General features: G+C 39.7%; 1 protein-coding gene across 2 annotated transcripts; it reads right to left on the bottom strand.

The window, feature by feature from the left end:
* Nucleotides 1-1,053: 1,053 nt before the first annotated feature.
* On the bottom strand, nt 1,054-13,591 carry LOC141107936 (C5a anaphylatoxin chemotactic receptor 1-like). Of its 2 annotated transcripts, none has more exons than XM_073599015.1 (3): nt 13,475-13,591; nt 6,591-7,641; nt 1,054-2,038 (listed from the first exon to the last, which is right to left on the bottom strand). In XM_073599015.1, exons 2-3 carry the CDS (start codon nt 7,602-7,604, stop codon nt 1,937-1,939), a joined length of 1,116 nt encoding a protein of 371 aa, XP_073455116.1. In that variant the 5' UTR covers nt 7,605-7,641; nt 13,475-13,591; the 3' UTR covers nt 1,054-1,936. The 2 variants fall into 2 exon arrangements, with proteins under 2 accessions (XP_073455116.1, XP_073455115.1); XM_073599014.1 differs by lacking the exon at nt 13,475-13,591 and adding an exon at nt 11,532-11,651.
* Nucleotides 13,592-13,625: the final 34 nt, after the last annotated feature.

Here is a 13,625-nt window from a genome sequence, read left to right as displayed (position 1 = left end):
CTCATTTACCACATTTGGTTCTTTAAATATATCAATTTTTTTTTTTTTTTTAGTGAATATTTATTTATAATGTAAGCCTGCCACTTTCGTACCAGCCATCTAAACAATTGACTATTTTATTTGGGTTACACATATATATTTTCTTTTAAGAAATTGCACTGAATTTGTGATACACGTATGTATTTATTTATTCACACACATTTTTATCTAATTTTAATTGCTTTGGATTAGCGCAGCACCACTCACTTTTTTCACTGTTGGGGCACTGTTGTGGCACTGTTGGGGCACTGCTGTGGCACTGCTGGGCACTGGTAATAAAAAAAAACTCACTGTTCGGCACTGTGAAGCTCTCCTCTCCTCTCACGCTGCATCGGTGTGAGGAGAGGAGAGCGATGAACTTGTGCTGACCCTGCAGCACAGCCTTTGTTGACATTTGTGATCGCTCCGTCATTGGACGGAGCGATCACATGGTAAAGGGCCGCTGTCATTGGCCCTTTACCGCGATCCGTGTTGTGCCGGGTCCCGTGGACCCGGCGAACACGGATGTTCCCGTGTGCGCGCCCGGGGGGGCGCGCGGGACCGTTTCTCCGGGAGGACGTCATAGTACGTCCTCCCAGAGTTATCCAACCGCCCTGCAGCCGTCATTCGGCTATGGGCCGGTTGGTAAGTGGTTAAAATTACTGCTCCCGAAAAAACGGACGTTTTTAAAACTTTTTTTTGCATTGATACATGTCCCCTGGGGCAGGACCCCGGGTCCCCAAACCCTTTTTAGGAGAATACCATGCAAATTAGCCTTTAAATTTAGCACTTTTGATTTCGAACATTCGAGTCCCATAGACTTCAATGGGGTTCTAAAGTTTGCGCAAATTTTCGGTCCATTCGCAGGTTCTGGTGTGAACCGAACCAGGGGGTGGTTCATCCCTATTGCAGGGTGGCTAACGTATTTCGAGAGAGGATCCTCTTCCTCAGAGCCAAAGTGATGACAGCCCGTGTGAAAGGGGTCTAATAACTTGAGCAGGTAACCAAGAACAAGCACACAGATGAGAATGCCCGTTTTTTACTGAAAAATAAAACGTCTTTATTGAAAAGTTGTTACACAGAGATGGAAAACAGGGTACAATATAGTACAATATCAATTTACATTAATGGCAACACAATACATATTACATACAATATTCAATACATAAACACCTGATTGGGCGTAATATACGGTAGGTTGCACAGAGGTTAATCTTGCATTATAGATATATGGATAAACAAAGTAAGCATAAACAGTATGATCCATCGGTTATTAAAAAAGGGGGTTCACTGCACCTTGGGTACTGTGGCAGATGTGGCAGAGATGTCTTTTCAAGGTTGTTTCATTTCCACACAAAGTCAATATCTGTTAACAATCATTTCAGAGGGGACAGAAGTTACACAATTGAGTTAAAGACAATGGTCCCAAATCTCATTGTACTTAGCAGGGCACCCTCTGTTTACTTATATCAGCTTTTTAAGGGGTAGAGCAACAATAATAAAAAATGTTCCAATAAACCTTAAAGTGGAACTTCACTCTCTCAATCAGCATTGATTATTTTTAACACTGCTAGCATTAGTAAATAGATAGGAAGGTATATTATATTAACCTGTTTAAAACTTTTTTTTTACCTTTCTTCAATTACTTCCTGGTTTCTTGCCTAGGCAAATGTCATATATCCCAGGAGTCTTCAGGAGAAGAGAAGGGGTTTTCTCAGCTAAGCACACTCTCCTGCATGCACGCTTGAGCTAAGGGCAGATGGATTCTAGGAAGTAAATGCTACATGAATCATCTGTCCTTACTGAAGATGGCTACAGCCAGAAATGCTAGGGGAGAGTTTTTCAAATTATTTCTCAACAAAATAAAGCATAGAGACATGGATGGGTTGGGGAATTTGCTTTGAATATTAAAAATGAATTAACTAGTGTTTTTGGTTTCTGGTGTTCCGATGCAGTGAAGATCCACTTTAATCGTTGCATCCCCTGGTGCCACCGAAATATCAAAAGGATGGATGTGACTCTGAAATAGACAGATCAATAACATGCAAAAAATAATATGAGAGGTTAAAGTGCACTCACAATTTTACAAAAAATTACCTTTACTAACAAAATTCCTTAAAAAAAAAGTGCCCCTCGCCCTCCTTACAACCTGTTAATTTTACACAGATAATTGTCATAAATAATGATTAATGATTCCATCTATATGCATGGATGTCTGCAGAACTCTTTTCAGGGGGAGCGTAATTTTAAAACAGAGTTCCTCCGAAATTTTTTTTTTTAAAAGTCAGTAGCTACAAATACTGCAGCTGCTGACTTTAAAAATATGGACACTTACCTGTCCAGGGTGCCTGCGATGTCCTCTCCCGAAGCCAATCCGTCCCCTTGGCTCCCGGGTGGAGGCGCCGCCATCTTCAGTAAGGGAATCAAGAAGTGAAGCCTTACGGCTTCACAGCCTGGTTCCCTACTGCACATGCGCGAGTCACGCTGCGTGTCCTCACTGGTCCCTGCTGTCTTCTGGGACCTGTGTCTCTCCCAGAAGGCAGCGAGGGGGGGAGGGCAAAGGAGGGGCCAGACATGGCGTAGATCGCGATCTATCACCAGAAGTGGGAGCAAATACTTGTATTAGACAGGTATCTGCTCCCCCCCTACCCCCTGAAAGGTGCCAAATGTGACACCAAAGGGGGGGAGAAACACGATAAGCGGAAGTTCCATTTTTGGGTGGAACTCTGCTTTAAGGTCACCCATGCTCAGCCCCTTTTTGTCAAATTCATGGAGGGGAGGGGCTTGAGTGGGCGATGATGGTGCCGTGCTGGCTGGATCTACATCTCTCTATCTCGCCACAGTAGGTCATCATTTTAGAATTAAAATTATTGCCCCCATACTGATGTGCGCAGTGATGTATGTGTAGGACAAACACCATTTTCCTACCTAGGTGACCTAGCACATGTGTTTTTGTATGTATGTGTGGGGGGGGGGGGATGGGGGGAGGCCTCTAAAAAAAATTTATTATTGTTTATGTGTCCATTTAAACAGTTAAAACTTTTTAAAATATATTTATTATTTTTTGTTTCATGACTTTATTGTTATCTCATAGGAAACCAATAGCCCCTATGTGATGCAAAGTTAATGCCGCTCCACAAGCTCTGCGGACAATGGTTTAGAAAATGATCCACCCTTGATGAGAATCAGGTGCAGACTGTGCGCAAGTCTGTATGAAGAAGAAAATCCCGGACTGCTGCACTCTGAAAAACGATCATCTTTATTCCATCTTTATTCCATGATAAAAACAACAAAAGTCATCCACACAGACAGGAGATAGCAATAGCTAAAACAATTCACATACAAAGATGCTTACTCATAGCTAAAGTGTGAATAAACGCAATTACAAATATATAGGTAGAACAATTAGAAAAACCACCAATAAGAGAACTAGTGGCAATTAATTGAGTAATTGCCACTAGTTCTCTTATTGGTGGTTTCTAATTGTTCTACCTATATATTTGTAAATGTGTTTATTCACACTTAAGCTATGAGTAAGCATCTTTGTATGTGAAACGCGTTAGCTATTGCTATCTCCTGTCTGTGTGGATGACTTTTGTTGTTTTTATCATGGAATAAAGATGATCGTTTTTCAGAGTGCAGCAGAGTCCGGGATTTTCTTGTTTATACAGCCCCTATGTGATGGCATATATGTGACTAGGTGGCAGGGGGGTGGCACATCATAGCGGTTGTGGAAGTGATCAGCCAACATTTGGATTTACAAAAGTACACACACTTCTGGCTGCTATTGCAGGCAGGAGTGTGTTAAAAGAACATGTCTGCAGCACATTAAAAATCTGAAACTGCAGAAAGTGGATCCCCGCTCATCCTGGCACCGATTGGTCTGATCGGGTCTGTTTTTCAGGCGGACCCGATCAGACCCTCCATTGTCCTCTATGGAGTGGTAGATATAAACAGACTTGTGTCCGTTTACACCTGCCTACATCCACTCCAATCCAATCTGCCAAAAACAAACGAAGGGGGTCTGTATGCATATGGACATGCATCAGAATGTCTGTTACAGCATGTTTTTAAAATAAACATATACATATAAAACCTATATTACAGTACACTAAACTAGTGTTTTATGTTACAGGATCCCTCATAATATAGTTCATCTACATGTTACTGGCTGTACAAATACCACGGTTTCATTTCTCTTCATGTGCTATTCAATGGAGATCTGTTTTGCAACTAAATTGCACAAGGTGTCCCCAACTGACTGTATGGTATATTTCAGACTATAAGGATATCCATAGACATGAGATGGTATATGACAAAGATGCTTTATGGTCTATAGGTTGTCCCACTCAGAAAATTTGCCCTGATTGCTATTGTTCCACTATGTGACACCAGTAATGTCTGGGATCACTGATAATCATGCTTTATTAACATACATGGTGAAAATGGGAAAGAAACACTGCGCTAACTGATGAAAAAAGCAGCTACATACAATGTGACAAACAACAATATAAACTCTATCAAAAATTTAACGCATAAAAAATGGACAAATGGTGATGAAATGTAGTCACAAACACCCCAAATCTATCGACCGGGTGTAGTGAATACCACAGAAAATGTTGCAAAGTCCATATATCATAAAAAAGTGAAAAAAGTGAAAATCTCCAAGTGAATGTGCACATGAAAAAAGTCACTGGCAATGGGAATGTTCCAAATGTGTACAAGAGACTAAGTTAGTCAGTACATGGAAACGGCTTCAACCAACAACGGCATCAAATCAGAGAATGGTAGGCATGAACTCTGAAAACACCGGGAAAGAAGTAAATGCCCCACCTTTGTCACAAGCAACATATTCCAGCCGACAGAATCCCGTCTACATCCATTGTGAAGACCCATTTGACGACTCTGCGCGTACTTGGGAAATTGGCATCTGTGAGCCCTGACAGTCTGGATATCGGTCTATATGCCCTGAGTGGCACAATGTCTGTATGACTCCATGTCATAAGACAGGGGAGTCCACAGGATCCGGTAAGAGTTCATGTTGGTTGAAGCCGTTTCCATGTACTGACTAACTTAGTCTCTTGTCCACATTTGGAACATTCCCGTTGCCAGTGACTTTTTTCATGTGCACATTCACTTGGAGATCTTCATTTTTTCACTTTTTTATGATATATGGACTTTGCAACATTTTCTGTGGTATTCACTACACCCGGTCGATAGATTTGGGGTGTTTGTGACTACATTTCATCACCATTTGTCGATTTTTTATGCGCTACATTTTGTATAGAGTTTATTAACATACATGCAGCTGAACGCTGCACATGCAAGTCAATGGGGAAGCGCCGCAAACGCCCGATTGATGGCAAAAATGGCTAAACAGGTGGTGAGGAGGCGCCTGTCAGTAGCCTCTGAAGGTTGATCTGAAAGCAGATCGGGCTTCGGTGGCAAGGGAGATTTAGACACACATCTAAAACTACCCTTACTGATGCAAAAATCACTTTAACATAAAAAAATTAGCCAATACAGAGTCTAATGTCACACTTGCTGTAAAACACCAGATGAGAACCCATGGACATTCTGATACCTTTATCACCCATAAATCATATAAACATGAATAATCAGCTTATGAGTGTGAGGACTCGGATCAGCAGAGAAGCAATGGCAAACACATCCAGGGTGTAGGTTAATTACAGATGATCCCTGCTGAATCACTCATTACATGCCATTTTATAACAGTGTGAGCCATCTGAGGGATGACATAATTTTAGGGCACAGACATATATTAAAACCTAAGTAAAAACCAAGTCTGGACAGATATTAAACTTAGTAAATTTATTCATGAGGGAAATTTTGTAAAGTCATCTTCTCATGACCCAAGGCATGATGCCAAGGATATCATCAGACATGAGAAGCCACAAAATCTGCCAGTCTTATCTGAAGGACATCTAATGGACGTGGACTTTCATGTAATGCTGTTTTATGATTGGATAAATATGAAGTAATTAATTATAATCAATTACGTTAGGAGCTGATCCTAATCTTGATATGCAGTGTATAAAATCTATACAATCTTAAGGGGTTTTGTCTGTCTTTTGGCTTGTAAGCTGATCCCACACGTGTGTATAGCACGTGTCAATAAAGCTTATCTAATTTGAACTGACTCACAGAAGTTGGGGGCTGATCTGTTTACACCGGTGCCATTTATCAAAGAGGGAAACAGGTGTTACAAACTGCCCTATCCTTGTGGAAAAGACAGACAACAGGCAGGCTGCCCTTTCATTACATAGTCACTTTATAGTCCATCCAATTGGGTTGGGTGACTAGATCATGCAACTTTCCGTTAATAGTTTTAGGCAGCTTTACTGTACAAGTTCAAGTATCCTCCCCCATACTGCAAAACAAAACTGATGTGGTCAGGAAGGGCAATGGATCAAATAATACAGTTGTTTGATTGTATTTGTTGTTGCTAGATGTAACAGATAGTGAACAATTTTAGTTGTGTCCTACACAGAAGCCTCTGTGTTTTTGGTTTCACTAGTTAACTTTGACTTTTTAGAGTCAAACGAACTCACATCTTCTGCCAAGGCATTCTTAAGAATAAGCCTAATGGATCTTTTGAACTTGCTTTTGAACTCCCGACCTGCTAGCACATAAATAATTGGGTTTATGCAACTGTTGACAAAGGCCAGTGCGATGAAAATTGCATCCAAATTTTCGAATGATTCATATAACTTTGAGTCGGTTTTATGCACAGCTAGGATGAGTCCAGCGACATGGTATGGAAGCCAGCAAACAAAAAACCCAATAATCACAATGAGGATCACCTTCCATGTCTTAGTAGATTGGGTGTATCGTCCACTTACTTTCCCCAAAAGCACACTGTAGCAAGCAGTAATGACCACAAATGGGATGACAAAACCCATCAATAATCGGAAAATAGCAATAAAATTCTCCACCTTCTGTTTATGATCATTAAGGGAAGAATAATCATAGACACAACTATGTTTTCCAGAATTCTTCTCAGTTATTTGTCGATGCACAAAGGAAGGACTGCTCAGAATGATGGCCAAGATCCATATGACCAAACATGCCACATATGCTTTATTCACGGTTCTCTTGTTTTGGCACCACACAGGTTTGAGGACCAAGGCACAACGGTCAATACTGATCATAGTGAGTAGAAGGACACTAGAATACATGTTGACCAATAATATAGAAGGGATAGTCTTGCAGGCAAAAAGACCCAGTGGCCAGTATCCAAGGGCTATCCACATGATTGAAAATGGTGCTGCAAAACAACACAGAAGGTCTGCCACTGCCAGGTTTAGGAACCAAACTGAGTTCACTGTTCTTTTCATTTCAAAGGTGGTTACCCACACCACCAGACCATTGCCAGGAACACCAAGGACAAACACTATGCAGTACACGACTATTGCAAACCAACCCACGGGGGAAATGCTGTAAAGTTGTGGATCCTTGGGAGAAGATTCAGTTCCATTAAGGACGCTAATAAGTATGTCATCAAGGCCATCATAGGCGTCACTGTCATAGTTGATGACATTGTTGTTGCCATCTGTATTATTCATGGTGAATTAACCACACAGGTCTAGTTTCTTTGAAGACCTATAAAAAAAATAGCAAGTGTATGGAGTTAGCCACTTGTCAGAATACAGTCAGAGCAGTGCTTCTTGAAATAAAAGAAATAACAGATCATGTTGTTTCTCATTATTTTGCTTATTATAGTTTTGCTTTCTACTGTAACATATCTAAGCTGCAATTATTATAGGCATCTTATGCCAGACTGGTGTAGTTAAGTGACCAGAGGCTACTGATAATATTAGTTAACCTTTAAATGACACAAATACTCAAATATCAAGATTAAGCTTTTTCATTATTCATGCAGGGATAGATTAATATAGAATAATAAAAGGGGTAAAAATTCTTCAATATGTGATAAAAGCTTGAGGTTAGGTAAGAAGCCAGATGGGAATTGGCAGCGGGGGGTAGGTCTTTTGGATGGGGTATTTAACACCATGGGGCTTCATCTGGCCTATTTAAAATGAATCCATAGTCTGTAATATGTGTTTTTAGCTGTAAAAAAAATATGTGATTAGGATAAAGGAAGTCTATACTGAAGGAAATCTATACTGAAGGAAATCTAAGGGCTGCCATTACTGAAAATGCTAGTTGCCTGACTGTCTTCATGGACCTTGTACAAGCATATAGATTAGTATATGTCTAACAACCTTTTTCTTAAAGTATAACTAAAGCTTAAACTTTTTTTTAGATTTGGGAACATTGGTGATGAGTTAGAACCCTTGTCAAGTTTGTTTTGCTTTCTGTGTGCCCTGAGAGGTTAATTCTCTCTATATGTCCTTTTCACCAACATCACAAGGAGTAAAAGTAGTAACTAGGAGTAGGAGTTAGGCCCCTTTCACACTCAGGGGCTTTGCAGTCACTAAAGTGCTAAAAATAGCACCTGCAAAGCGCCTTGAAAGAGCGGCTCAATGCACTCCAATGTGAAAGCCCCAAGGACTTTCATACTGGAACTGTGTGCTTGCAGGGCGGTCTAAAAAGTCATGCAACCTGCATCTTTGGATCGCTGTAGGAGCAGTGTATTTACCACTCCTAAAGCGCCCCTTCCTATTGAAAAAAATGGGGCAGCGCTGCAAACCCGCCGGCAAAGTGCCGCTGTATTAACCCTTTTTCAGCCGCTAGCAGCTAAAACGACAGTGAAACAGCGCTAAATATAGCGCTGCTTTACCGCCAGTGCCCGCCTGCCTCAGTGTGAAAGTAGCCTAACTCACAGCTGTCTAGTTGGACTGTACCTCTCTATCTGAACGTAGCCTAAATTTTGTCTTTTTGGGTCACAAGTTTTGGAGAGGTTTTGCCATATTTATTATCACCAGGGAGGAAGTGTGCGAAATATTTTTTTGAAAAATAAGGAAAGGCTAGAGCCCCTGTCAGATTTTTGTTGGCTGTTTCCATGTTGCAGATCCCCCCCCCCCCACTTTTGGTGTAATTGTTGTCATTGTGAGTCAAAGTGGTTCCAAAGGCTGAAGGTTTTTTACCTTCATGAATGCTATGCATGAAGGTAAAAAAAACCTTCAGGGTGCTGCTCCCCCCGCAGCCCCCCCCTTATACTCACCTGAGCCTGATCCCAACTCAGCGATGTGCATGAGAGCCACAGCCCTCCCGTGTCTCTGCCTCCTCATTGGATGAGACACAGCAGCAGGATCCATTAGATCCTGCTGCTGTCAATTACAGCCAGTGAGGAGGGAGTGGGGGCGGGGCTGAGCCACGCTCTGTGTGTCTCATAGAAGCAGCTTGGGAGCAGGCATGCACGATTGCCCCCAGAGCAAGCAGTTTGCTATGGGGGCACTCAGCAGGGGGGAGGGGCCAGGAGAGCCAGCGGGGGGACCCAAGAAGAGAAGGATCAGGGCTGTGTATATATATATATATATATATATATATTTTTTTTTTTTTTTTTTTTTTATTTATTTATTTAACCTTTACAAACACTTTAAGGGCTTGTTTACACACAAAAAAAAGGCAGTTTAGCTGCATTTTTACTGCCCCCCATAAGCTGCAAAGGCAGTCATACTGGGTTATACATACTATATGTCATGGCTGTAATGCTTTGCTATGTGGCCGCAGACAAAATTATACACCCTGTCACATTTGGTGGGCAGTACCGCTGCTGAATGTGACGCATTTATGTGAATAGGACCATGTCACAACTGCCCTGTATGGTGGTGTGGACTTTACAGGGTTAAAACAGCCTGGGAGGAGACTGTCAAATGTCTCTGAAAAGCGTTCCACCACAAGTCACTTTTCTGAGGGGGGATAAGGTCTGCCACAAGTGTAAAAAAAGGCTGGTAATATACTAAGCAAAATTCAGTTCAGCAGGGACCGGACGAATTTTGATCAGTGTGTAGATGCCCCCCACTTGACCGAAGTTGATAATTTAATTAACGTCTGTCAAAGGGGCATGCTGGAAATATTTCTTTAATCAGAGGCAGCTAACAATCAGCTGCAGCCACTGATCATTGTATTCTGACAGCAGCTAGCGCTACTCTTATGCTGCGAACACACAATCAGATTTTCCGATGGGAAATATTGGATGTGAGCTTGTTGGCTGAAAGTCTGACCGTGTGTATGCTCCATCGAACATTTGTTGGCGGACTTTCCGCCAACAAATGTTGGCTAGCAGGTTCTCAAATTTTCCACCAACAAAACTCTCTTGTCGGACTTTTGGATCATGTGTGCACAAGTCCGTCGCACAAAAGTTCACGCATGCTCGGAATCAAGTACGAGCCGGAAGCGCTCGGTCTTGTAAAACTAGCGTTCATAATGGAGATTTCACATGACTATTGAACTTCCTTTTTATCGGCTCGTCGTATGTCTTGTACATAACCACGTTCCCACGTTCCTAATTGTTGGCCAACATTTGTGTGACCGTGTGTATGTGTGTAGACAACCTTCGAACAAAAATCCATGGTTTTGTTGTCGGAAAGTCTGATCGTGTGTACGGGGCATTAGGCTTCATGTACACTGCGGCTGGTAAATGGACGTTTAGGAACAGTTGAGTGTTTTTTTCAGCTACCCCTGAACTCTCCTCTATGTTATCTTATCAGTACATTTACACATTTCTAGGCAGTTGAGTTTAGAAGCATTTTTTGAAAAGCAAAAAAATGCATTCAGGACAGATGTTCAGAGGCATTTGAAATGCCTGTAACAGCCTATAAATACGGTAACTCGCGTTTAGCTGCATTTTTTTTGTTTACAGGCGTTTTTAATTTTTGACTATTTGAAAAAAAGATTTAAAATGTAAAACGCTTCTAAACGCAAACGGGGCTAAATGTGGCATGTAAACGCGACAAAACGGATGTTTTTAAACATCGGTTACTATCTGTCAAGTTAAATCATTCAGGAGAGGTTGTAAAACGTCCCATGTACATTAACCCCTTGCCAACCAGCTCACGCCAATATACGTCAGCAGAAGGGCACGTACAGGTATATAAACATACCTGTGCGTTGCCCTTTAAGATCAGTAATCAGTGCATTTTGAATCGCACTGATCGCTGTATAAATGTGAATGGTCCCAAGATAGCGCCAAAAGTGTTCGATCTGTCCGCCATAATGTCGCAGTCATGATAAAAATCACAGATCACCACCATTACTAGTAAAAAAAAAAAAAAAAATTATTAATAAAAATGCCATAAAACTAACCCCTATTTTGTAGACGCTATAACTTTTGCGCAAACCAATCAATAAAAGCAATAGTACACTTTCAGGAGATTAATACTATCACAATTAGTAACAATGTTATCTTTTTATATATCAATAACAATAATATTAATAATATACTAGTAAAATGTAATCATTTATAAAATTAAAGCATCTTTAATTTTAATATATTCATTATAGCTAAACAAAGAGGTGCTGAAACTTTCTCTTATTGTCTGCTGTTCTGCATTTTATAATATAAGGCTAATAGTTAGAATACTTACCAGAAAAGTGTTCTGATGTCCACCAACAGCTGTCTAGTAAAGGAAGATACCCCTTGCCAACCAGCTCACGCCGATATACGTCAGAAGAAGGGCACGTACAGGTATATAAACATACCTGTACGTTGCCCTTTAAGATCAGTAATCAGTGCATTTGTAATCGCACTGATCGCTGTATAAATGTGAATGGTCCCAAAATAGCACCAAAAGTGTCTGATCTGTCTGCCATAATGTCGCAGTCATGATAAAAATTGCGGATCGCCGCCATTACTAGTAAAAAAAAATGATTAATAAAAATGCCATAAAACTAACCCCTATTTTGTAGACGCTATAACTTTTGCGCAAACCAATCAATAAACGCTTATTGCGATTTTTTTCCAAAAATGTGTAGAAGAATACGTATCAGCCTAAACTGAAGAAAAAAAAAATGTTTTCTTATATATTTTTTGGGATATTTATTATAGCAAAAAGTAAAAAATATTGCGTTTTTTTTTCAAAATTGTCGCTCTTCTTTTGCTTATAGCACAAAAAATAAAAACCGCAGAGGTGATCAAATACCACCAAAAGAAAGCTCTATTTGTGGGGAAAAAAGGACGTCAATTTTGTTTGGGAGTCACGTAGCACGACTGCGCAATTGTCAGTTAAAGCGACACAGTGCTGAATTGCAAAAAAAAAAAACGCTCTGGTCTTAGGTAAGCCAGCCAAATGGTCCGGGGCTGAAATGGTTAAGCCTAAGAATACAATGGGGGGGGGGGTGATCCTCCATGCACCTTGTTTGTGTAGAAGGATATCTACACAAGCAAGGAAATATGTTAACTTCTTTTTCATTCCGCCTGCTGACAGTAAAAAAAATGAACGCGCATAGCCAGCTTTAGCCCAAGTGAGGGAGAATCTCTTTAACAAGGTCAAGAGTAGTGGAAAAACATGACAGAGGTTCTTATCCTTCCCCACTATATCCAAAACTTAAAAGACATAGACTTGGCTGGATTTGTACAAAATCCAAGATTCAGAACACAGGGACATGATCCCAAACAAGCAGGAGGAAAGTTCAAAACTAATCTTAGAAAATATTATTTTACCAAAGGAGTAGTTGATGCTTGGAAAAGACTTCCAGCAGAGTTAGTCAACAGTAAGTGGATTCAAATATGTTTGGGACAAACATACATCTACATAGATCTACTGTATACAAAACAAAACAAAAGCATAATTATATATCATATAAATTCAATTATATATATAAAAAAAAAATATATAAATTAAAATAAAAATGATTCAGACTCAATTAACTTGGTCTTTTTTTCTGCTGTCACTCTTCTATGTTTCTATGTTTCCCTGTAATACTAAAATTTTAAAAACAACCAACTCAAGCAACATTTGCCACATTTATAAGATGCTCAATGTTAACACCCTGCAAATGTGTAATATGCAGTCATTTATGATATAGATATCTGCAGGGAATATTTGGTGAACAGTTATAACTAATGCAGAATTAAATCAATTCCGATTTAGACTAATTTTGTTTCACCTTAAAATAGCATTTTGTCTTTTCTAAAAAGCTTTGTTCTTTTATTTATTTATTTTTTTTAAAAGCAATACCAGTCGTTGTAAAAATATAGATATAATAATGACCACGTTCTTAATGTTTTTTATAACTTAAAATAACTTTTAAAGAATTTGCTCTAAAAAAAAAAAAAAAAAAATGCAAAAGCAATAGTACACTTTCAGGAGATTAATACTATCACAATTAGAAACAATGTTATCTTTTTTATTATATCAATAATAATAATATTATTATTAATATACTAGTAAAATGTAATCATTTATAAAATGAAAGCATCTTTAATTTTAATATATTCATTATAGCTAAACAAAGAGTTGCTGAAACTTTCTCTTATTGTCTGCTGTTCTGCAGTTTATAATATAAGGCTAATAGTTAGAATACTTACCAGAAAAGTGTTCTGATGTCCACCAACAGCTGTCTAGTAAAGGAAGATACCAGTTTCCCCTTTTATTTTGGTTTTGTTCAGAACGTCATTCAGGACAGTGTTTCACCACCTTCCTATTTGCTAAGAGAGATTGTAAAATGTTTAGTACCAA

This window comes from Aquarana catesbeiana, linkage group LG09 (assembly GCF_042186555.1).
Source record: "Aquarana catesbeiana isolate 2022-GZ linkage group LG09, ASM4218655v1, whole genome shotgun sequence".
In the NCBI taxonomy this organism is placed as follows: domain Eukaryota; kingdom Metazoa; phylum Chordata; class Amphibia; order Anura; family Ranidae; genus Aquarana; species Aquarana catesbeiana.
The sequence above is the reverse complement of the archived record's forward strand: the minus strand, read 5'-3'. Positions and strand labels throughout refer to the sequence as shown.

Excerpts from the sequence above, each read along its gene's own strand:
- LOC141107936 (XM_073599015.1), bottom strand. The coding sequence starts at position 7,604 with ATGAATAATACAGATGGCAACAACAATGTCATCAACTATGACAGTGAC. Across the intron at positions 2,039-6,590 it reads AGAATGCCTTGGCAGAAGAT|AGTCACATCCATCCTTTTGA; the intron begins GTGAGTTCGTTT and ends TGTCTATTTCAG.